General features: G+C 29.0%; 3 protein-coding genes across 4 annotated transcripts; all 3 read right to left on the reverse strand.

Annotated features, from left to right (window-relative positions):
* Positions 1 to 10,320: 10,320 nt before the first annotated feature.
* On the reverse strand, positions 10,321 to 11,570 carry LOC105771485 (F-box/kelch-repeat protein At5g43190). Its single transcript, XM_012592946.2, has one exon. It carries the CDS (start codon positions 11,514 to 11,516, stop codon positions 10,401 to 10,403), a length of 1,116 nt encoding a protein of 371 aa, XP_012448400.1. The 5' UTR covers positions 11,517 to 11,570; the 3' UTR covers positions 10,321 to 10,400.
* Positions 11,571 to 17,174: 5,604 nt separating this feature from the next.
* LOC105772226 (uncharacterized) lies at positions 17,175 to 18,259 on the reverse strand. Its single transcript, XM_052632819.1, has one exon. It carries the CDS (start codon positions 18,085 to 18,087, stop codon positions 17,410 to 17,412), a length of 678 nt encoding a protein of 225 aa, XP_052488779.1. The 5' UTR covers positions 18,088 to 18,259; the 3' UTR covers positions 17,175 to 17,409.
* A 1,842-nt stretch (positions 18,260 to 20,101) lies between these two features.
* LOC105773995 (GPN-loop GTPase QQT1) lies at positions 20,102 to 23,846 on the reverse strand. 2 transcript variants are annotated; one of them, XM_052632844.1, is made up of 12 exons: positions 23,552 to 23,846; positions 22,810 to 22,920; positions 22,670 to 22,714; positions 22,497 to 22,576; positions 21,765 to 21,839; positions 21,413 to 21,444; positions 21,298 to 21,313; positions 21,077 to 21,214; positions 20,900 to 20,987; positions 20,652 to 20,724; positions 20,428 to 20,559; positions 20,102 to 20,308 (listed from the first exon to the last, which is right to left on the reverse strand). In XM_052632844.1, exons 2-12 carry the CDS (start codon positions 22,899 to 22,901, stop codon positions 20,249 to 20,251), a joined length of 831 nt encoding a protein of 276 aa, XP_052488804.1. In that variant the 5' UTR covers positions 22,902 to 22,920; positions 23,552 to 23,846; the 3' UTR covers positions 20,102 to 20,248. The 2 variants fall into 2 exon arrangements, with proteins under 2 accessions (XP_052488804.1, XP_052488803.1); XM_052632843.1 differs by lacking the exon at positions 21,298 to 21,313 and having other exon boundaries at positions 21,077 to 21,233; positions 21,341 to 21,444; positions 23,552 to 23,844.
* Between the last annotated feature and the right edge of the window lie 1,515 nt (positions 23,847 to 25,361).

Raw genomic sequence — 25,361 nt, forward strand, 5'->3', positions numbered from 1 at the left:
TACAAGATTTGGTTCTTATGTGAATAATCTTAAAAGTTAGGCCCTAATTTAAGCATTTAACATTTATTATTTATTGAAATTAAAAAAAAAAAAAGCACACAAATCTAACAAAGATCTCATTTTATGAAAAAGAAAAATCAAAGAAATCAAAGGTGCAATATATATGTCTCAAAGATTGATCGGAAAAAGTACAGCAAAGCAAAGATTTTCGGTACTGTGATAAAGGTACTTTTCAGTACACTGAGTTCTCCAAATATTGCCACGTGTACCCTTGCTTTAAACTCCAATGCCCTTTTTTCTTTTCATTTTATTTTTGGCAATTCCACCAATACCCCCAATTGGTTGCATGTGCAAGCTCTCACCAATCATATGCCATCAATACAGATCACGCCACCGGATGGGAAATTCGACATGTTATTTTCTCAACTATTATAATTATTACTTACTAAGCTGGGTTCGGATGGACGGTCCGGTGCAGCGTAATGTGTTTAACTCATTTTATGTCTCACGCTATAATATTGTTATAGTATCTGATCTCATCGTCACCACTGTTTTTGCACTAATTGTAAGTAAACGGTAATGCACCACCCACTCAAATTCACCCTAAGTTTGAGTGTTAAATACTAATAATTCTGACATCCCTAATAATTCATTTTTTCCTAAATCAATTCATTCACGTCCGATTCATATCCAAACTAACAAATCTAAAATTTTGAGGTTATATATGGCGTTGGCCTTGTTTTTGTATTAGTTTAATAATTAATTTAGACGTTAAAAGGTCAATTCAGATATACATGAAGCGTATTTATGATACGTGAATTAGTTGGTAAATATGTCTATTTATTGTATGAACAACTTGGATCGAACTAGTTAAAAATATAGACTATGTCAATTGGTTAAAGCTCTAATCTTGTATGGAACGATGGTTAAAATTCTTGTTAGACGTCCACTTGACACGTATTCATATCGTGTGACCTTCATTCCCACCATAAGCATTTGAATTGTTACATAATTTAGATTGTTAATTGGTTTAGTAGTGTAATTTCATAAAATCGCTCACGAAAGTATCTGTCTTAATTCTGACCAAATTTTATTTCGTATTAAGAATCAAGAATGAAAATGTGGATATAACTAAACAGTAAAATTTCTCTTTCCTAAGAAGAAGGCACAGATTTAAGATATCTAAACCTCTAACCATGATTAGTAATTTGCTCATATTATGATTAGTAAAAACATTACACCATTATTGTACAAAAAATTTCACATCATGCATTATGCATTTTCTAAATCAAAACAGGAAAGTCCTGTGGGTGTGATAATACAGCATTCAATTATTGACTTGGAAATCCAATAGTGATGGTGGGCTTTTAATTTGTTAAAGTAATATTAATTTATGTAAAATGTTTTTTCTTTATTTAATATTTTATTTTTACTTGATTTTAGATCACTTAAATAATTTCTATATATAAAAGAATCTCAAACTAAATTTTTTTTTCTAAATAAATAAATAAATAATGGGAAAAATGGTCAACTTTTTTATTGTTGAACACTTGATAAAAAGCTGACTCTGGGTGCTCAATTATACCAACCCACTCCTCCAACCCAACATTTTAAAAAGAATAAATGTAATGCTTACAAATCATTTTAATGCCTGTTAACTCTTTTTGTAGTACAATATTGATTTGTAATGGTGGGATGCCCAAAAAAAACCCCCCCTCATAATTCATTTAAATTGAATAATATATTGTTAGAGTTGTGTGACCCGAATTCTTATTAAAGAAAAATACAATAGCAAAATAAGAGGATATGTAAAATCCGTATAGAACTACACTTTGTATATCTGACATTGATTAGAATAAGGTTCCTCAACCTTTAAATAAATGTAGTCAAAACTCCTCTTGTATGATTCAGTTTTCAATATTAGTGAATTTCTCCTCCTGTGCCCGTGACTTTCTTCCTGAAAGGGTTTCCACGTAAAATCTATGTGTTTTATTTTTCTTTTCTTTTTGTTTTGCAATCATTCTATATTGTCGTTATCAACGTTAATTTTAGTATATATATATGTATATAATTATGTATGTATGTGTGTAATAAACAATGTTGTCTGAATTGGATTGGATTGGTTAATCGAATCAAAAATGGGTCAAGTATTAATATGAGAAGAAACAAAAAATTGATTAACTTGAAAATATGAATAACCAGTTGAATTGAACTAAAAAATCGACTTAACTGGTTTTATAAATATTTTAATTTTCTTGATACTGTATTTATTTTAAATGAAATAAAATAATAGGACAAAAAATGGATAATCTAATCGATTGCATCACTGATATGATTCCAAAACATTGGTAAAAAAAGGTAGGCAGCTTAATTTAGGGGGCCATTGATTACTAGAAAAAGAGCTATTGATACTATAAAATTGGTAATGGACACTTGGACTAAACCAAGAAGTTAAGTCCCTATCACTACAAGATGCCGAAAGTGCATTTATCTAGATTATTTTAGAAGCTTAAAATGTTAAAATATTATCCAATTTTTTTATTTTTTAGATTTAAATATACAAATTCAATTGTTAATATTATTAAAATTTATTTGTTAAATTTAATATCGTATAATAAAAATAAAAAATATTAATCATTGAATTTAAAATTTTAAATTAAAAAAATTAAATTCTTGAAAATATATATTTAACCAAACTTAAAATATGGTATAAAGAAACCCTTGGAAGATTGCTGCATTCTCATTGGTGGGTTATGGGTATTGGATATTGCTTTTTCCTATCCTTTCCCTTTGGAGATTGATGGTGATTGTGCTCGAGTCTTATTATTCTATATTTTTATTTGGTTTGTGGAGTCATTATTCACAATAAATAATGTTGAGGTGGAGAAGTTTTTGAAGTATCATTGTTTGAGTAGTCAATCGAACTTTTGAACGGAGGTATTGTCTTTAAGGTGTCTATGATTGGTTTTAGCCTTGAGGTGTCTATGCTTTGAGTAGGGAAACAAAAACTCAAGGCTAAATCGAGCTGATACCCTAAGAATGATGCAACTTTATTAAAAATATTAAAAAATAATTCTTATTTTAAAAGAAATAACAGTATTTTTAAAAAATCCCATATACATTTTTTTTGACACAATACTTAGAATTACCCATAACCCCTCCCTAACCCATAAATTGGAGGATAATGTGCTTAAATACACTCGAACCTACATCTTCCTATATTGATAATAATACCCATACTAACTAAACTAAAACTCAATCAACTAATATCGCCTTATTTAATTAGTAGTTATAATGCCTACTTAATTGGATTTAAACATGACATAAGACTCCATTAGAGTAATATGGAGCGTACAATTTTTTAAATATCTAAAGTGCAAAATACTCTAATCTAATCTGTCCATAATATTTTTTATTACGATTAATCAATTTTTATCATAAATCAAGTGCATGCATAACATGAGATTTTGATTGGCTGTTAATTTATTACTACTTTTAATATTGGAAACCAATCAACTTTAATTGCTTTAGCACTTAAACTACTCATTTAAAGTGAAAGGCAATGAACGTTTCTAGGTTTTCTTGGCCACCACTAAACTTGTCCAAGTGCATGTGGAAATTTCAGATAATATCCGAAAGGATTGGATTAAAATTATTTCGTTGAATTGGAAAAAAAATGTTTAAATTAAGCCTTGATTTCCATTCCATAAAATCGAGAAACCCAGGATTTTTTCATAATTTTTATGATTTTTTTCAACTTTAGAGCATATATTAACTCATATATCTTTTTCAGTCGTTTCAATTGTAATTACAATTTATTTTTTAACCTTATTCTTATTAGTAGATGAAGTCGTAGGACTATATGATTCATTAGAAAAGAGCATGATAGTCACCTTTTTCTGTATGACAAAAATTGATCTTTGAAAAATTACTCAATGAAATCTCTTCATTAACATTGACCACACTGATCATTACATTTAGCTAACAAAAGCTAAATTTTATAGGTTTGATTTAATTGTTTTTTTTTTAACCATCGGAGCTTTAAAAAAATGCCACGATAGATAAAAGTCAAGTAGCTTCCACGTTGTCACTAATTGTTGTTGTCAGTTTATTCCGTTAATCACATTAGCCAAATGTAATAGTGAATGTTAATGAAGAGGCTTTACTGGATAATTTTCTAGAGATAAAGGGTCAATTGAGTAAAATTGTTATGAGAGTTTATTTTTTTTATTGAGGGATTTTTTTTTTATCTTCAAGCCTTTTTTATATATATTATGTGATTTCTATCACATTAAATTTAAATATATAATTAAATATAATATTATTATAATATAAATGTTTAAAATATGTTGATTTGTTTATAATTGAAATTTTAATAAAAGGAAAATTTTAAAATTAAAATAAACTATTTTTTAAAAGAATTTAAAAAACTAATATAAGCTAACCTAAAATAAGATTGAATTAATCATTTACAATTATGGATGAACTTGGATAAAACTTGAAACTCATATTGCAAATCGAAACAAATTTATTTAAGTATGAGGTATACTAATACTATACATAAGTTCGACCCAAACCCAATTCAACTCGAACCATGAACTTTTCTAACCGTCGTTTTTAGGTAGTCTTATGCTATCCTCCTTTCCAAACATTCTTTTTTTTTTTGAAAGGTAAATTGTTATTACTATTTAAATAAGTTTTTATATACCAAACGAGTGTATGATAATATCTTTAACCACCGCTCCATTCAAGTCAATACTTAATTTTTTTTTTCAAGGTCAATTAAGTTCTTTTATTAGTAAAACAAGGTCAATTAAATAAGTTTTTTTTAACATAATGTGTAAATCGAAGGATAATACGCACTTAAATGCACTTGAACTTACATTCTTCTTATTGTTACAGTGAACTAAGGCTCAAATGGCAAGCTCAATTAAGTTTTAATTACTTGGTAATTACTTTAGTAAATAGTGTAATCTTATGGTAGAATTATCTATTAATTTAGGGTGTGTTTTATAAATTGAAAATTTAAGTGCTAAAAGATTGAGTATTGAACGTTTCTATCGTTAAATTTTATAAGTGTTGAATTTATATTAAAAATTCTTTGGTAAATAAGAAAATATAAGTACGAAATATAATTATGATGTTTGATAGAAGTAAATATTAATCTTAAAAATATTTTTTAAAATTTTAATCTTATTAATATAATATTTTATATTATTTTCCATAGTTTTGGATAAAAGGTACATATGTAGAAATTTGAATATATTTTTAAACGATGATTTATTTTAATTTTTAATAAAACAAAATCACATTAAGTGACAAAATATTTATCTAACTATCTTATTCAACATGTTTTTGTTAAAATATTTTATATTAAGTGAAATTAAAATTATTATCAAACACACTATTAATTTTAAGTTGGAGATCACTTTATATAGCATAGTATAAATGAATTGTTGGCCCAATATGGCACTTTACTTGCTCTTATTTATGGTGGTCTATTTTATGGGCTTAAAGCCCAATCCTCCTTAGGGCTCAAATTTCCCAAACTGTTGTCACCCAAAATCCAATACTCCATATTACTTTTCATTAAAAGTATCGATGGTTCTAGAAGTGCTGATGAGTCGAGACAAATTTGATCTGGGGCTTATATATAGAATTAATATATTTCATGTTTGTTTAAGGTTAACCAGATTTAAAATATAAATCTTAATTTTTTTTAAGTTCATCTAATTAATCAAATCATTTTCATCTCTCTATTTATTTAAAAATTTATTTTATTTTATTTTATTTTATTTTTAAGGTTAAAAGAACTCGTAACTTTTTCTAATTCGATACTTAAACTTTTTGTTCACATTAGGATCAAAACTTGGTAGGTTTTATAATTTAATCCCTAAACTTGGGTTTCATTAAGGTATGATAACGTGACACTTTGAATTATGCTATCATCACCTAAATTTTTTAAAAAATTATATAAAATATTTAAGAATATATAATAAAAAACATTTAAAAGTTTCGTGTGATTATGCGACATAATCTCAAATTGTCACATCATCATACCTTAACGATATCCAACTTCAATGACCAAATTGAGAAAAGCTACCAAATTTTAAGACTAATGTGGACAAAAAAAAGTTCAAGGATCAATGTGGAAAGGTTGCCAAGTTCAAGGACTAAATGTTGCTTTATCCCTTATTTTTAATTTAATATTTTTTATTAAAAATTTAAATATAGACAACTTAGCATATCTTTTAATGTTTACATTATAATATTGGGGAGAGATCCACTTACATCAATGTTAAACTAAAGTAGTTTTGCACATTTTCATAACTTTTTTTTATGATTAATATTTGGCTTAACGCACACTTTAGTCCTTGAAGTATACCTCTTTTCCCATTTTGGTCCTTAAAGTTTTTTTTCCCACTTCAGTCCCTAACATTACCAGAAGTTCCCAGTTCAGTCCTTTGGATGTTAAAAATAATTTTTAGTTATTTTTATATTTTTTGGTAATTTTATAATTGTTTTTCTATTTTTTAAATAATGTTAATAATTTTTGCAATTTTAAAAATATTTTTTTCATCCAAAGGACTAAATTGGGAACGTTTGATAACGTTAGGGACTAAAGTGGGTCAAAAAAAATTAAGGACAAAAGTGACCAAAACGATATTCTTTAGGAACTAAAGCATGCATTAAGCTTTAATATTTCAATAATCCAATCGTCATATTGCAAGCACCATTCATATAGATAATGCATGTCAAGTTTGGCGTAAATTAAAAATTTCTAATTATTTTTTAATGTAAAAGACTTTCAACCATTAAATATATATTAATATATACAATATTTTAGATCAATATGATAGAAATATCGGATCGGTTCAAAATTTACATGATAAGTACAAATATCTAGATAAATTCAACGATTAAATTATTAAAATATTAAATGTATAAAAAGTTAATGAACTAAATTAGGTCAAGCATTGGGTTTTGGAGCTCAAATCCAATTTAGATTTGAAATAGGTTTAAACTTTTTCCCTAATCTCATTTTTAAACATAATATTTTTTTCAAATTCTCTCAAATTTCAAATTTAAACAAATAACGGTAAAAATATTATAGAGACTCCTATACTAGTTGTCGATTGCATTTTGCCTAATTTACTAAAAACCGATATTATTTGTTTTAATGACATGTACTTAAATCTATGACTGCATAGCGTTGAACAAATAAATAAGGAAAGATATTTTGATTGTAAATTTAAAATCATATCTATTTAAGGATGGAGTTATTTTTGGTAAAAGTATCATAAAGGCTATTTTTGGTAAAAGTATCATAAAGGCTCTTATATTAGAAGTCAAACTGCATTTTGTTCCTTCTATTCCAAAAGTGAGCAAATTAGCCCCTGCACATTATATCAAAGAGCAAACTAGTCATTTTTATTAAAAATTTCATCTATTTCTACTGTTAAAAATTGACATGGTTGACAAAATAACAAAAAAATGACACGTGCCAATGTATAGAGACCAAATTTTAACAGTAGAAATGGATGGAATTTTTCACAGAAGGACTAATTTACTCTTTAATCTAACATATAAGAACTAATTTACTCATTTTTTTAAATAAAAAATAAAAAATAATTTAATTTTTAATATAATAATCTCCATAATACTTTTACGAACAAAAAAAACTCTCCTCGATATTTAGCAATCAAAATATCTTTATTTATTTGTTGGCGGTCATCAAATTAAGTAAATGCAATAAAAACATTAGATGATTGCCCACTTGCCTTCCAACTTGAAGCGTGTAAAACGGATCACTTCCTCGGACCATGCACTATTTTTCTTTATTTTTTATAGAATTTATTTGGGTTTAAATGTTTTTAGATGTAGCCTAAGTTCGAATCTGTACACGATAAAAAATATATTTATTTTTTGAAACTCAAATTATAATCTATTGATATGGTGTTCACCTTTTCCAATAATAACCTACGTTCGGACCACATTTGTGCTAAAAAAAAGTCCGCTTTGTTATAGCCTCTTCCAAAGGAAGAGAAATAAAAAAAGGTACAAAAAAACTCAAATTCGAAATTGAGCAAATCGATTCTTCTCAAAAGTAATTTAATACAAAATATGTAAACATCGAAAGTCAAAATTTGTTACTATACCAGTCAAAATTATGTACAATTGACAGAAGACATTAACCTCGTGATTAATTGTCCTCAGTTACTCACTTTCAAAACTAACATGGATTAAATTGTTTCGATTTTTTTAAAAGGATCAATTAATTCAAATTTAAAATTAAAAGGGTTGCCAATGTTTTTTTACCAAAATACTCACAAACTTATATTTAAATCTTTGATGAAGTAAATTGAGAATAATAAAATTGGAATAAAAAAACACCATGTATTTTAATATTACAATCAAAGTATCACTTAATTTTTAAATCAAAATATTCACTCCATAATTTTTTATCCATGAGTATATCATAAGTTTAGTAATAATAATAATAGTTGACATTGAGTGGCAATTAGCCCATTGTTTATCATTAAAAGTAATCATAAATATTGAACCCAAAAAGTAAGAACAATAAATGGAAACTTCCTTCTTTATTTTAAATATCTCACCTGTTGTCTACTTACAATATCAAAGTGCACTTAGTATCGATAAAAGTATCATGAAAATATCTGTAATAAAAAAGACAAATTAGTTATTATTATTAGATCAAAGAGTAAATTGATCTTTTTGTTAAAAATTTAATCTATTTCTAATTTTACAAATTGATCCTTGCACGTCACATTGAGGTATACATGGCACGGCGCATGTAATTGTTTAGTTATTTGTCAGCAACGCCCGTTTTTAACAGTAAAAATGTAAAAAAAAAAATTACTAGAAAAGATCAATTTACCCTTTAGTCTAGTTTACTCGTTTTTTTTTAATAAAACAACAAGCATGGTTTTTGACACATATTTCATGTTGGGTTAATTATTTTTTACTAAATAGTTAAAATTTAAAGCTTACAATATGCTCCAAGTTTCTGTACTCTCTATATATTTAGAATTTAATCCTCAATTTTTATTTTTAAGAATTTAGTCTCTCTATTTTTGAATTTAAAATTCGGGTCTAATTGTTAACACCGTTAAAATTCTTCTATTAAATTTATTGATGTGATGTTCTAAAATTTTCAAAAAAGTACGCACCCTCAATAATCATATCACTAAAAATTGCATTATAATGGACTTGAATTTAACAAAAAAAATATTAACGATGTTAACAATTCTTTAAATTTACGTCAACAATTTAATTAAAATAAAATATTTAAACTAACTAATGACATTATAAACGTTGAAGTATCAAATTATATATAAAAAATTCAAGTATAAAGATCAAATCTCAAATTTTAACATAGTATAGAGACCAAAATTGAAAATTAATTTTGCTCCTAAAGTTTATAATTTAATTCTAACCCTCTAAAATTATAAATTAATTTTGCTCCCAAATTATTAGTTTGGACCCTTCAAATTTTATAAAATTATAAATTAATACAATAGTAAATTTATATTTTGACCCTATAAAATTATAATCTAATTTTGACCTCTAAGAAAAGTTTGACTTCATCCCAATGTAGATGTCATATCATTACATGTTCAAAAATAACTCATGCCAAATTATTTGATAGAATAAATGGAAAAAGTTGACCCCAAGATTAAAAATGCACATTGCAAAAATGTAAAAGGACTAAAACATCAAATTATAATATATATAAGGACTAAATCCTCCAAAAACGCATAGTAAAGGATCTTCTATTAAAATTGACCTAAATTGAGAGGATAAAATGATACTTCATAATTGTTTAAGAAAAACTCCTTTTCAACTTTTTCTCTAAAGTGGGTTAATGTATAAGAATACTCTACTTTTACTTATTACATAAGCAAATGATTGCTAGAGGAAGAAGAAACAATACATCCAATAAATTATTTTTTTATCTTTCACATTCATTTTACAATTTATGAAGATCGTAAGTAAATTATAAATATTTGGGGGCCAAAATAAAATTTTACAACTATAGTAACAAGTACTCTTACAATTTTTAAAAGGGACCTAAAGTAATTCTACCCCTTTGGGGGAGCAAGGCCTTGCCATTCTCCCCTCTAGTTTCACCACTAACAATTGGGGTTTTTGGTTGCCCGTCTTAATAATATCATCTCTCGTATATAAGTTTTCTCGATAAAAATAAAAATACAGTGTAATTTATCATTATATTCAACAAATCTAACAATTTGTATCATTCAAAAGAGAGTCATACATTAACCATCACACCGACTAAGATTAACAATACAACAAATTTCATTTTCATTGTTTGGCAAACAAGAAAGACAATAACAACATTAAAGAAAACAACAGGTTAATCAAGCCAAAGCATGTAGTTGAGGAACAAAAGAGAACCACCTAAACCCACAACTCCATTTGTCAGGCAACCAAGGACACTTTGGTAACCAATGCCAACTCCTCCTCTCAACCTTATAATACAAAATCTCCGGCCAAGTATGACAACAAACACAAATCATCCCACGGTGCCAAAAGCAATACACATGTTCATAGTTATGGTAACAAACAGACACAAATTTCCTACACATCAATTCAGGCAATCTCTCTATTTCTTCCCATTTCTTTCCTTCTTTTAATTCCCACAATCTCATACTCCTTGAAATCCCATTCCTCCCAACACCACCCAACATATACAACTTTTTCCTATCACTAACACCACTCACTAGCCTCACAAACGTTAGTTCCCTCGGCATTTCAACGTTGAGATTCCCCCATTTGCCAGTTCCCAAGTCGAAACACACCACTGAAAATGGCTCCGGTGTGGTGAAACATAAAGACCCATCGTAGAACGCACCTTCCTGATGGAAATTTTCGAATAAAAGTGGTTGATAACCATCGTGTTCGGTCCAAGAATGGACCACCGAGTCGTACACGAAGGCTCGATTGGAAGAGAATTTGGTACAAAGGGTGAAGATTTTGTACCCTTTTGGGGTTGAAACTAGAGTGAGGAGCTCGAATGAAAATGGGAAAAAAGGGAGTTCAATAACCCTTGATGATTTGGCTAACATGTTACATACTAAAAAAGAACAACAACTTGGTAGGGCAAAACATAAAAGACCATTAGACGATGAAATAAGATTGAATTGTGAAGAACCAAAAGGAGGAAACAAAGAGAAAGGTAGTGCTAAATCACGCCATGACCCAATAATGGTGTCGTACAAAGGGAAATGACTGTAAAACTGTTGGTGTGAAAGCAACAAAAATGAACATAAACCAGAACCAGAACTGTGTTTGGTAATGAAAGTAGGAGAGAATACAAGGGAATTGAAATGCTTACACGTTGACCTTAAGCTCAGAAACGTTTTAAGAGGCAAAAAACACAGTATGTGTTCGAGTAGTTCTTGGGGTAACTTGCTCCATATTACAGGATCCATTGCTGTTGAGCTTGGTTTAGATTTTGAGCTTTTTGTAATCATGGGGTTGTGTTGATTTTGTATTTTGATGATCTTTAAGTATTTTGATTTTCAAAGGAATACTTATAAGAGGAAACTGAGATGGAAATGGATAAATAAATAAGAGAGTAGAATAAAATAAGTAATAACAGCTTTGTGCTTCCATTGACTTGTTGATTGCTAATTTAACACGCAGTGTTTTGAAAAATGACGACGATTTGACCAGATAATATTAATATTTTTGGGATAATATAAATTTCGTCTATTCGGTACTTGAATTCAGTAACTAGGTTCATTCTGGTCCTTGAATTTAGATTCTATCAAGATCTGATGACGTGACCAATGTTACTGGAATAAGATCGGATCAGACAGATTAAGAATTGATCGATATAATGGTCCAAACAACAGGGTTGAACCATTGACTCGAAAACTGCTTGAAATTGATAAAAATTGAAAATCGGGACAAAAATCGACAAATGAAGAGGTTGAACCAATTTAATATTTTTAAAAAAATTCTTTTAGATTTTTATGAATTTTTATTATTTATTTAACTACTTTCGGTCCGACAATCAGGAACCGGCGATTTGACTTATTCAACCATTAGTCTGATCATTAAAACACCGAATGTAACACTCTGAGATTATACCTCATATCATCTAGAAATTTATATAAATTATTTAACTTTCAACTGATGGTGTGACATAATCTCAAAATGCCACATCATCAAACTTTTATATTTTTCAAGTTTAGGGACCAAAATGGACTTAGTTGTAAAGTTCAAGTGCTAAAATGGACCAAAAAAAGTACAAGTACCAAAGTGAACTTAGATGCCAAGTTCAGGGGCTAAAAATTATAATATCCAATTTTATGTGTGGGTTTTGAGCAAAATTTTCAAAACTAGATCAGTAATCAAATCAATAAGCCATTAATCCTCTATTCAATCAAGTGGATATAAATTAAAAAGAATTGTTAGTAAGTGGACTCACTTAATAATTATATCAACTATAGAGTTCAACTCTATGATCTAATAAATATTAAATTAAATGACTTGTAGATATTTTATTTAATTAGATAATGAGATCCATTAATCTATGTATACATACTTGTTAATTTTTAATCATGATTGGTGCACTTAATAATCAAATTAAGATAAGAAATACAAGATTTGATTCTCTAATAACTAAATTAAATTTGTTTTAGTACTATTTCTTTGAAGCATTATTTTCTTTTGGTTGCTTTAAAATTATAATTTTCTCAAATCTTAATTAAAGTGAAGATATTATATGCTTAAACGTATTTGAATTCGTATCCTTCAAGTTATTGTAACAACAACGATGACAATTAATATAAAACTCGACCGACTAAATCGATTAATTGTTAGAATCGTAATGTTGGAGTTCTATAAATTAAAATTTCCATAAAAAGTGTCAAATACATATGTATAATATTCTATACTTGTCCCTCCCGTGTGAGTTTCCAGTTCCACCATAAGCAATTGTCATGAGTGAGTGAGTTTTGTTCGGTTATATTCTGATTCTTCATCTATTTATACTTTGTATTGATTTGATTAAACTATATTTATACTTGTAAACTCTAAAAATATATATATTTTACAGGGTTAAATCACTATTTGGGGCCTGAACTTTTTTTTATCCAAGTTAGTCCCTAAACTTAATAATTGTTCCCATATTGGGGCCCAAACTAAATTAGGCAATTGTTCACACATTTAATTTTAAACTTTTTTTTTTAAATTAGTCCCTGAACTTGACAGTCTTTCCCATTATTATTATTATTGTGGACATGTTGTCAAGTGTCAACATTAATATTTTTTTTTTCTAAAAACAACACTCTCCATGCTTGTGTTTTTTATTACTATTTTAAACGTAGAAGATTCAATTATTATTAAAAAAAAGAGAGAAACAAAGGAAATATATTTTTATGTTTTGTTTCAATTTATATTTGCAATATTTTAGCTAACAAGTTAAACATATGATATTTTTACTATTTGGTCTAAGTTGTTGCAATTAAAAATGAAAATTGTGATGTCAATATCAATATATATTTATTGATTGAATTGTAAAAATATATATATTTTTAAATAAAGTTTTGAATTTTTATTTTGCGAAAATTATAGATTTAATCCATGTATTTTAATTTAATCATTTTTAGTTATGTATTTTTTAAATTTTAAAATTTTAGTCCTCACAAACGTTAACTATTAAATTCACTAACCTAAGTTTTGCTAGTTTCAAAATCTGATGCGCCAAACATATTATTAATGTCATGTCAGTTTGTTATTTCCACTTATTACTCACTAAAAATCCAATTAATGGATTAACGACCACCATTTGCGTCAAGAATGAAATTTCGAAATTAGAAAAGTATAGAGACTTAGAACGATCCAAGTGGAGAACAGAGACCAAATCTACAACTTTTCCGCGTAGTACAATACTAGTAATTGAATTTAACCAAACGGATTTAGTTGTTATTATTTGGGTCAGGACTAAAATTCTAAAATTCAAAAAGTATAGGGACTAAATCTATAACTTTCGTAAAGTACAGAGACTAATAACAGAATTTAACCTTAAAGAAAGTTTTAAATCCGAGTATTGTAAATGAAAAAGACAACAATGTTAGAGAGCTCGCCTCTCATTTAACAATCTTGTCTAACTTGACTCTGAATTTAGTCAGAATTCAGCTAATTTATCTTTAAAATTCTCATAATTTATTATAATGTGTTTTTTTATATAATATTTAACTTTTTATAAAAAAATTATTTACGAAAATAACACAACATCGTTTTTTATATTAAAATCATATGTCATTTGATTTGTTTTACTTTTATTCTTCATTCATATTATTTTAATATGACTATAGATGCAAAATATGAATATATAATTATATAATGTCATTTTCTCATGTTATTTTTTATTCATAATTTTTTAATTAATAATTACTTTAATTATATTCATACTAAAATATGAATGCATAATCTTAATATATATAATTAGAATTTTTATACGTGAAATTATATCATATATATTTATCTTGATATAGGTGAAAGCTATCATCAAAATTTTTAGATCGGGACAGGTGGTCGAACTGGTCAAGCCATCAGTTCATCAATTCGAGAGGTGTTCAATTAAATAAATCAATAAAAAATTTCAAAAAATAAAATAAAATATTTAAAATAAAAAGTCATGTTCAACCACTTAGTTCAATCGATCTCTACTAGTTCTCAAATCAATTAATCTAATAATTTTTTTAGACCGATATCTCAACTAATTCTCGATCTATCTGATTCAAACAATATTGACTATTACCCACGTTAAGTAAAAAAAATGAGGTGAAATTAATATTTATCAAATATACCAAATACCTTACGTGGCCAAGTTGTTGTTTTTGCAGGCTTTGAAAGCTCAAGTTCACTTTATTAAATAGGTCAAATTTGCAATTAGACCCTACACTTTGCATAAGTTACGGATTTAGTACTTATACTTTAATTTGGTCATTTTCAGTTTCTGTACTTTTAGAATTTGAAAATTTTAGTCCTAACCGAATGATAACTATTAAATTTATTAAGTTAAGTTCTGTTATTTTCAAAATTTGATGTGTCAAACATACTATCACATGTGTAATGCTCTGTTTGTATGTTATTTTCACATATTACTCACAAGAAAAATCAATTAATAGATTTAACGACCGTCGTTTGTATTAATACTGAAATTTTGAAATTCAAAAAATAAAACCACTAAGAATGATCCAATTAGTGAACCTGGACTAAATCTATAACTTTACGCATATAGGACTAATAACATAATTTAACCAAACAAATTTAACTGCTACCATTGGGTCAGGACTAAAATTTCAAATTTTGAAAAGTATAGGGACAAAAATTGATAAATTAAAATACAGGTTCTAAATTCACAATTTACACAAAGTACAAGGTGTAATAACAACATTTGACCTATTAAATATGTCACATAATTTTATTTATTTTTCGTATCCAAGTCCACTAAACTGCGAGGGTTTAAGGTTTTGGGCTAAACACTAAATATGTGACAATAATGGGCCATGCTTGGATAAATCTATACTTTCTAAAATAAAAGAATTAATAATATTATTATTTTATTTAGATATTTTATTTGTAATTTTATAACAATTAAATAAAATTTTCAATTTTTTATTTGAAATTTAATAAGTTAAGTTTAATACATCATTTAGCACCCAAATTTGATTTTTCTAATGTGATATTTAATTTTAGTAAAAGTTATTTATTTTGATATTCGTGCATAATAGTGATAAAAAAAATTAATTCCGGTTTTAAGAATGATTTGATAAAAAATTATAATGAACTAATAACGTTAGCAATCCACCTTTCATAAAAAGTTGCTTTAAAACCCAGAAAGAAGATCCCGGCCACCAAATTGCATTTAACAAATTAAACAAAGTCACAAGTAACATTGATTTATTCTATTAAAAAAATCACGAGAATTCAAACCCAATAATATTAGTAATTAACTTTCATTAAATGAACACTAAATCCTAAAGTAATCATCGAAAAATTAAGATCGTTATGTTCGGATACCAAATTATATAGTTTTTGTCAAATACAAGCATCGTGTTGGATAAGAAATAAACACCGTATAAAAATGTCAAATTCAAGTACCAAATATTATATTAAAATCAATAAGTTATCAATTTTAATATTTATCTGCATAACTTTTTGTCTTTAAATTATACTTAAATAAATATTTTAAAACTTTATTTGAATACAATAAAATATTATAATTTATCTATCTACTTTAAGTTAGCATAATATATATTTTTATAATGTTATTAGTTGGTTCAAATTGATAACATTATTAATTTATATAGTTAAAGTGACGAGGTAAATTTTTTAAAAAATTACTATTAAGCATTAGACTGTTCTATAAATTTATTATAAATTGAAGTTGATTTGATTATTTTAAAATAGTACTTTAGTATCACTATTTGGGATCTGAACTTGACAATTATTTTCATATTCGGACTTCAACTTTTTTTTTTGTCTAAGTTAGACTTTGAACTTAGCAATTGTTCTCACATTGGCTGCCTGAATTAAACAACTATTCCTACATTGGAACTTGAATTAAACAACTATTTCCACATTGGGGCTTGAACTTTTTTCCGTCTAAGTTAGTTCTTTAACTTAACAAGTATTCCCACATTGAGGCCTAAGCTTTAGGGTTTAACTAAAAATATTAAGAACTAACTTGAACAATGGCGGAGCCTAGTAGAGGCCCGGGAGGGGGGGCCATGGCCCCCAAGGTTTAATTTTTTTCTAATTTATCCCTTTTTAGATATACTATGATTCTCCAAAAAATATAAGTAGGTCCCCCAAGGTTTAAGATTTTTGTAATTTCCTCCTTTGTATATATACTATAGCCCTCTCAAAAATTGATTGTTTATATGTTTAAATCGATTGTTATATAGCACATCCAATTTTAGCTTGTCCCCCAAGATTAACATCCTGGCTCTGCCACTGAACTTGAACAAAAAAAGGTTTAAACCCTCGATATAAGTCCAAATAGTTAATCAGATTGAAAGTATTAATAATATTATACAAGTCCAAAATACACTAAATTAAAAGTCAAAAGATTAAACCTTGAACTTTAAAAGGACCAAATTAAAACTTCAAAATATTTAAAACTAAATCTAGAATTTTCTTGACTAAAATCCAACACTTATTTAGGGCAGAGCTCCCATTATCAAATTCAAGTTACAGAGAAGAATTTAGACAGTTGAGCTTGTCAAAAGAATGAATTGAGTCCTTCAACACCAAAAACACAACCAAAAGCAAAAAAAGAATGAAAAAAAATATAATTTTTTTAAAAAAAATCCTAAAAATTTACAGAAGATTAATTACACAACATAATCAGCTTTTCTTATGGTAATCACGAACAGGAGATGAAGACTTACTTCGAACAACCTCAGATTCATTGCTCAATTTTCTTACATGATCTTTCTTCTTCTTCTTCTTCATTATTCCTCTTCTTACATTACTGTAATTCCCTCCTTGTATTGTAGGAACCATATACCATCCAACACAAGTTAACAATATCGAAACCGATCTTCCAAAGAACACTAATAACACCAAAACCAACACAAAAAATGTTGGTAAATAAAAATATGGTCGCTTCCATGAAAACCCTTTTTTGTTCTTCTTCTTGTCTGGTTGTAATCTTGATATCTTCTTCATTACATCTTTGGCTTCACTTAAGGTTTCCATTGAATGCTTATGATCCCATGCTTCTTGTTCTTGTTGTTTGGTTTCAACAGGTTTTGGCTTTGGTTCTTTGTCTTTGAGCTTTACAACGACAGGGACAAAATCTGTTGAATCTTTGTACATGAAACGAACCATGGATATGTCTCGAGAACCTGTCTGTAGATGGATCTTTTGTTTCTTGTCTTCAAGCTCTGATAAAAGTGCAGAAAACTTGTCGAGACCACGGCCGGAATATGGGTTCTTGTTGTTGTCTTTGTTATGGCTTTTATGATCATAATCAGCATCTTCTTGACGATTAGAAGCTCCACAGATCAATGGATGAAACATTTGAAAATTTTGGGTTAATGGGGATTTTTTGGAGGGGGATTTGTTTGATTGAAAAAGAGAAATGGAGGACTTTGGGTCTTAAATATGAAGTTTTGTATCAACTTGGTCAAAATAAAGCAAAAAGATGAAATTCTTGCGAGTAAAATGGAATCTTCCTCTTGTTTTAATTAGGGTTGGAGACTATAAATGTAAATGAGATGTTTCACCTTTTTATAATTTTTTTTATTTATTAAGGCTAAAGATTTTGACTTTGTATTTGCTTTGGGAAGAGGTGGATTTGTATTGACTTTTAATCAAAAGAATGACGTAATGATGCAGAGTTATTATTAGGGTTGGTCCTCAAATTATGATTTATGTTTTAAATTGGTCCTTTAGTTTCAAAATGTTCTTATTGAGTCTTTAGTCGTATTGTTCGTCGGTCTAAACATTAGCTTGAATATTAAAGGACAACTCAAATATGAGATGAAACATATTTAAAATGCACTAATCAAATTATAAAAACGTCAATCATAAATTTTAATATTACTATTTTTAACACGTTACGTCTTAAGATACCTTTAACCCACATGTTTTAGATATGTTCCACGATAGATTTCAATTGGCATTAAACATTTAAAGCTAATGATTAAATTGACAAAAGAATCTGATTGATACAGTACTGATATTTTATGATCTCAATTAAAATATTTTGAAGTTTATGGACCAATTTGAAATTTAAACTAAGTCATGTATCCAACTTAGTCAAATTTAATGATTTGAAACTTGCGAGTAAATGGAAGCTTCGTCGTGGATTACAGTATGGTTTGACATCTAGTTTGAGTACAACTTTATTTAGTGTTGGAGAGGATGAATGTGAATAAAAGGTTGTTCCTTGATAAATTATTTATTTATGAGGGCTTGAAATGGTGGTGGATTCATATCGACTTTTATAAAAGAAATGATGCAATGATAGTGGAATTATTATTAGGGTTGGTCCTCAAACTATGATTTATATTCTAATTTAGTTTTCAAAATTTTAAAATAACAATATCGTATCAATCAAGTCTTTTTACATAGACGTCTTGGATCTAACCTGTCATGTCAATAAAAATTTGAGAAGTTGCTTTCTTTTAACATGTCAAATTCAAGTACATTTTACCATTTGGTCCACATATTTTAAATATACTCCACGATAGATTAGAAATGACAATTAATACCCAAACTACCAAGGTACTTAAAGAACTTAATTAAAACGATCTAAAGTTTGAAGACCAATTTGATATCTAAACCATACTTTAAGAACACATAGTGAAACTAACCCTTTTATTAACTTGTACTGTAATTATTAACACTTTCTAGTTGAGAAACTCTAGAATTTGGAACAAAGGACTTATTATTATACAAAAGAAAGTAAGCCATTGAAAGGGAAAATATGATAAATCTGTAATTTTCCAATTAAATTAGTACGAATATATGATGTCAACAGTTACCAAATGTTTGGATTTTTCTTGCAATTATTCAAAGAATGGATATCTACTTAGAGATTTTTCTTTTAGAAAAACAAAATAGTCAAAAATATGAAATAAATACTTGGGAATCACGTGCCATATATATAAATAAACCTTCAAAGGTCATATGGTAAGACAATGACCATGTCGTTAATGGTGACCATATCCACATTCAATTCATTGTATAGGATTAATTGCACTAAACATCCCTAACCAATTGTCCAATTTCTAAATGATCTCTAAACTTCAAGAACGTCATAATTGAAGCATTAATTGCATTTTTACTTTAAAATAGAGCAAATTTAAAACACGTGAATCAAATTGCAAACAAATATATACATACTGCATTGACAACTTTAATGTAATGTGTTAATAAAAGCCAACATTTTTTTTAGAAGATATCATATCTAAGCTATTCATGTAATAAGTACACACGTGTTCACAATTTGATTTATATATTTTAAATAATGATATGATAATGATACTTTGAAGTTTGAAAAAAAACCGTTTTGAAGTTTGAGAACTAATTTAGAATAAGATAAGGAAGATCGATAGCTGTATAAACTTGAGGTTATCGAGTCTAGATTTCATAAAATTCACATATAAACAAGGTAAAAAGAAGGCATAGTGAAGGTGGAACCTCACTCAGTTCGTGATCTCATCACAAGGCATGGTTAATCATCATTATTGAAATCTTCATCGTCCTTCATGTATTTCTCCTGTACCGCAGCAGCTGTGAACCGATTCATTAAGAAAAACTTGCTGATGTATCGATACGGTATTTCACGATGTTAGGTAGATTATCGCATGTTATATAAATAAAGAGCAAATTAAACGATAGATGAGAAGGATATCTGTAATAATCCCAATCGACTTGTCGTACTGCAATCTTGCTGAATTCAACCGCACTGGCATCTATACCGGCAAATATGTATCCATTGCTCTTATCGATAAGTTTCACAAGATTCCCAACACTCTCCTTATCCTAAAAGGAGAAATCCGATTAACAGCGTAAAAACTATAGAATGAAGCATAGTTGAACAATATAACTCGAGAAAGATATAGTTCCCGGCATGCCTGAATATCTAAGGTTGTGAAATTGACAATACTAAAGTCTTCAATTACATCGCAAAGCTCCTTTGTAAGTTTTCTGTAAGAAGAAATTAGTGAAAAACCTCGATAACAAACCTCCATTAAGGATTTTCGAAAGCAAAAGTTTAAACTCGTAAGCAAAACCTCGTAAGATGTAAATTTATCAAACGGAGGAACATTTGTGACTCATACATAGTGAAAAATGCAAAAATAAACAGGTCTCAATAACAAACCTAAACTTGGCAGAGCGGGGATCTTGGTCAAGATGGTGCTGTAAATACGATAAATCTTGGACATCCGTGTAGAAATCCAGATTGAAAGCTGCATCACATCCGAAGAGAAGATGAATAACCACGAGTTCTACCATTTTGAGGCGTATAACATAATTAAAACAGTTCCGACATACTCACAGAGCTTTCCATAGCTTTCAATTAAGTCAATCTTAGAGAGGACATTGATATGTGGCAGCTCCAAGTGCAACATGGTAGATAACGAGAGAATCAAAGCACTGATATACTTCGCCGGGTCACTACATAGGTGGGCGTCGACTAAATGTACAGCAGTCAACTGCATAAAATAAATTAACTCGGTTTTCTACGGTTCTAACATCGGAATAACACCCGGAAATCACCTTTACTGTCAGCACCCTACAAGAGGAAAAGATAGAAGCATACCCTAAGATTCAACTTTTTAATAAGCTTCATGACTACATTCTTGGCATTCGAGTGAAGGAAAAATAGTTCAACCTGGCCGGGAAAATCGAAAAGAAGATAGTGATCTGCAAATTATAAAAAAACATTAGAAAATTTATAGGCAATAAGCACAATAGCCTAAAAATCGCTGCATAATACCAAGGTTACTCCCTTGTACATGTTCCTATTGCTGGGTTTTCCTAGAGAAAGTGAAAACCACAAACACATAAAAGCAAAATATTCAACTGTTCAATCGTAAGGCTCCACATGAAAGACAGGCTCAAAGCCCTGTGCACATCATCCCTTTTTGAGAAAGCCAAATGGTCTTCCATGCATGATATGGTATTTATGAAACAAAACCAAGTGCCTAAACTTGTGAAAAGAAGAGAAGGCAATAGATACAGACCTTTCAAAAGAGGTTCCAGTTTAGACTGCAGCCAATCGATATTCTTCTCTAAATAATCCATACAATAGACAAGACCTGATTGTACATAAAAAATATACATTAGATACCATACGACAATCGAACCGGAACTAGAGACATAACGACCATAAACACAAATTATATGCACTTTTGTATCCCAAAACAAACCAGCAGATACCGCATTAAGTGCATCATCACTAAGATATTTAGGAAATATTCAACAGAACCGGAATCTAAGGTTCTTGATTGCACATGAAAAATATACATTAGATACCATATGACAATCGAACCGGAACTCGAGCCATAACGACCATAAACACAATTTATATGCACTTTTGTATCCCACAACGATCCAGCAGATACTGTGTAAGTGCATAGTCACTAAGAACTTTAGGAAATATTTAAAGGAACTGGCATCTAAGGTTCTTGATTGCACATGAAAAATATACATTAGATACCATAGGGAAATCGAACCGGAACTAGAGCCATAACAACCATTAGCACAATTTATATGCAATTTTGTATCCCACAATAAACCAGCAAATACCACATAAGTGCATAGTCATTAACATATTTAGGCCACTTATACGGATATCACTTGCCTTGTTTTACTCGTTTTATGATTTATCCGACCGAAATTCTGGAATCCCTTTTATAAAATCATAGGCTAAAAGCAAAAAAAAAATTAACCAAGAGAGCAAAACAAAAGTACACCTCCATTAGGCCCCAAAGAATGTTCTGTCATGACATCACTTAGTTTTATGAGATCCTCGATATTGATAGCACACTCATAGCTACATTCATGTCAAGGAAAGTTCATATAAGATCAAACATTCAGGACAATGAAAAACAACATCACAAATCAAAATTTTCGATTAAAAGGATACGGTAACGAATCGTTGGCCGGATCCAAATTGATTACAGCAACTTTCCTAAAAACATAAAGCATGGGAACAGTCAATTTTTTTTGCTATATTTAATAAAAATTATATCTAAACATGTGAGCATATAAGCAAAATTCAGAAACCTTCCAATAAGTTTGAGGAACTGAGACATGCCATTACAGTAAGTAGTCTTTCCTGATCCAGGTGGACCAATCACAACTTGCCCAAACACCATCTTAATTCAAAGGGTTTTCCTACAATAAAAAAGGTAGCTGATTTTCAGTAAAGAAGAAAAGAGGAACTTTTAGTAAACAAATTTTTAGATTATTTTATTATATAAAACAAATTTAAAAAATATAATTCCAAACACTTTGAGGGAAAAAGAAGTTGGTGTTTTCGTATCTACTTCGATGCTCATGAGTTAATTATTAATAAAAGAAATATTTTCAGATTGCTAACCAAAAATATCAAGTTTTTGCTCAGATTTATGCACCATTAAAGTATAGGATCTCACCACTGTCTTCATCCTCAACAACAAAAAGAGTAAACAAAAGAAAATTCCTTGTAAAGTAATAAAAGAACAAAGAAAAGCTTTAAACCGCTTAATCTCCAAATAAATCAGTTCAGACAGAAAAAGGAACAATGTGAAAATTGCTAATTAAGTTCCTCGGTTTTCTCGGCAACCAAACAGTGGTTAAAGTAACAATAGTTACATGAAAAAATAATAAATAAATTAACCATTAAATGTGCACAACAGATTAGAAAAAACTGAAAAAAAAAAATTTAAGGTAAGGCCAATATTAGTTCTCTCGAGCTTATCATTGAAATGCCTCCATTTACCAAAAGAAAATCAAAATTAATAAAAAAAATGATTTTGAAATTCACCTGCTCTGAAACGTGAGCTGAAAGTGAGACGTCCTAAAACTTGAAACGTTTCAGAAAGAAATGGCAAGCTTGCTCGCTCGACGCGTATTAAAATTATAAAGTCGCCAGCAGGTGTGTGGTGGATTGGTGGTGACTGCCTGACTGGTGAACGATGATGGTGGTGGCCGGTGGGTGTTGGAGTGGAGAAGGAAAAGTTATTTTGTTAGGGATTTAGAAATTAGCTGTTAGGGATTAGAAATTGGGGGAGTCGGCTGAAGAGGAAAAGAAAAGAAAGGGAAGGCAGGTATGTGAAAACGGGCCCAAAATTTTCTTACCTTATGCCGGGCTCGATCGGAAAAACGGCCTTATTTTTTTATCAAAGCTCACTTATGGGCCTATATTTTTAACTGAACTCTCTCATTTTTCAGGCAGACCTTCGGGCTTAAATAGGTGGCTTGATCCATTATTAGGTCTAATAGTCCAATATAGTATTCATCATGGGCCAATTCGGATCAATCAATGTAGAATTTTAGGTCCTCTTTTTAAGCCTGGGTTCAGGTCGAAAAATAAGCTTAAAATTTTGCCCACATTCGACCTATATTGAAAAAACTAAACTCGAGCCCGATCCTATCCAACCATAATATTTTTTTAGATCCTTTTTATATAAAAAATAAATTTATAAAATATAATACATCAAATACACTAAAATTATTAAAATAAATGTTTCCCAACAAATTAACAATACAAAAAAAAGTATAGATGTGATTTGGGTAGGCCTAAGACTCGGCCCGTTTAGAAAATGAGTATTATTTTTGTCCAAGTCCATTTTTCGGACTTATATTTTTGCCCGAACGCTCCCACTTTTTGGAAGAACCTCTGGACCTTATTTTGCATTTATTTGAGAAAATATTATCCGTAAAATAAAAAAATCATAAACCAATTCAATTTGTTCAATCGCCATTTTTTTTGGTTTTTGGTATTTTTCTTCATAGTGGTTTGCTCTATGTTGAGCACTATTTTTGTTAGAATTAAGTGACCTAAATCCTTATTTAAATAAAATACAGTGGTAAAATAAAATAAAAGTAAAATCCCTATAGAATTATACTTCTTTTATTTTATTTTAGAATAAGGTTTTTTTAAATATTATTAAACTCCATCTTGATTAGAATAAGGAGTTTTACTCCTATTAGAATAAGGTTTTACAAGCTTATAAATAGACATAGTCTACTTCGCTTGTAAAAAAAATCGAATTTGACATAGTGAATTTTCTTCTCCTCTCCCCGTGGTTTTTTCCCGAAAAGGTTTCCACGTAAAATCTCTGTGTTCTTTATTTTTCTATCTCTATTTTCTTTGCGATGTATTGTCATTACCGACATTTATTTTTTCCAAATTGGTATCAGAGCTTCCGGGTTGTTCATCTCAATCACGGTAATGACGTCTTTGAAGTATGAAATTTTGCTATTGGATCGCAACACCAGATTCGCGTTGTGGCAGATAAAGATGCAGGCAGTTCTTGCACAGATGGACTTAGAGGAAGCACTGCTAAGGGTAGATAAGATGCCTTGAACATTGACGGAGGAAGAGAAGAAGCGCAAGGATCGAAAGGCATTAACACAGTTACATTTGTATTTGTTTAACTAAATTTTACAGGATGTGATGAAGGAGAAGGCCGTCGCTGGATTATAGAACAGGTTGGAACAAATATGTATGTCGAAAACTCTAACTAGTAAGCTGCATATGAAGCAGCGTCTTTATGCTCATCGTTTGGAGAAAGGTGCGTCTGTGCACGAACACTTGACAGTGTTTAAAGAAATTCTCTCAAATTTGGAGG

The sequence above is a fragment of the Gossypium raimondii genome, chromosome 6 (assembly GCF_025698545.1).
Source record: "Gossypium raimondii isolate GPD5lz chromosome 6, ASM2569854v1, whole genome shotgun sequence".
Taxonomy (NCBI): Eukaryota; Viridiplantae; Streptophyta; class Magnoliopsida; order Malvales; family Malvaceae; genus Gossypium; species Gossypium raimondii.

What these genes read in the sequence shown, in the direction of transcription:
- LOC105771485 (XM_012592946.2), bottom strand. Translation starts at nt 11,516, where the DNA reads ATGATTACAAAAAGCTCAAAATCTAAACCAAGCTCAACAGCAATGGAT.
- LOC105772226 (XM_052632819.1), bottom strand. Translation starts at nt 18,087, where the DNA reads ATGTTTCATCCATTGATCTGTGGAGCTTCTAATCGTCAAGAAGATGCT.
- LOC105773995 (XM_052632843.1), bottom strand. Translation starts at nt 22,901, where the DNA reads ATGGTGTTTGGGCAAGTTGTGATTGGTCCACCTGGATCAGGAAAGACT. An exon ending in TTCCTCAAACTTATTGGAAG is followed by an intron (nt 22,715 to 22,809) that starts GTTTCTGAATTT and finishes TTATGTTTTTAG; the next exon opens with GAAAGTTGCTGTAATCAATT. An exon ending in TCACAACCTTAGATATTCAG is followed by an intron (nt 20,560 to 20,651) that starts GCATGCCGGGAA and finishes TTCTCCTTTTAG; the next exon opens with GATAAGGAGAGTGTTGGGAA.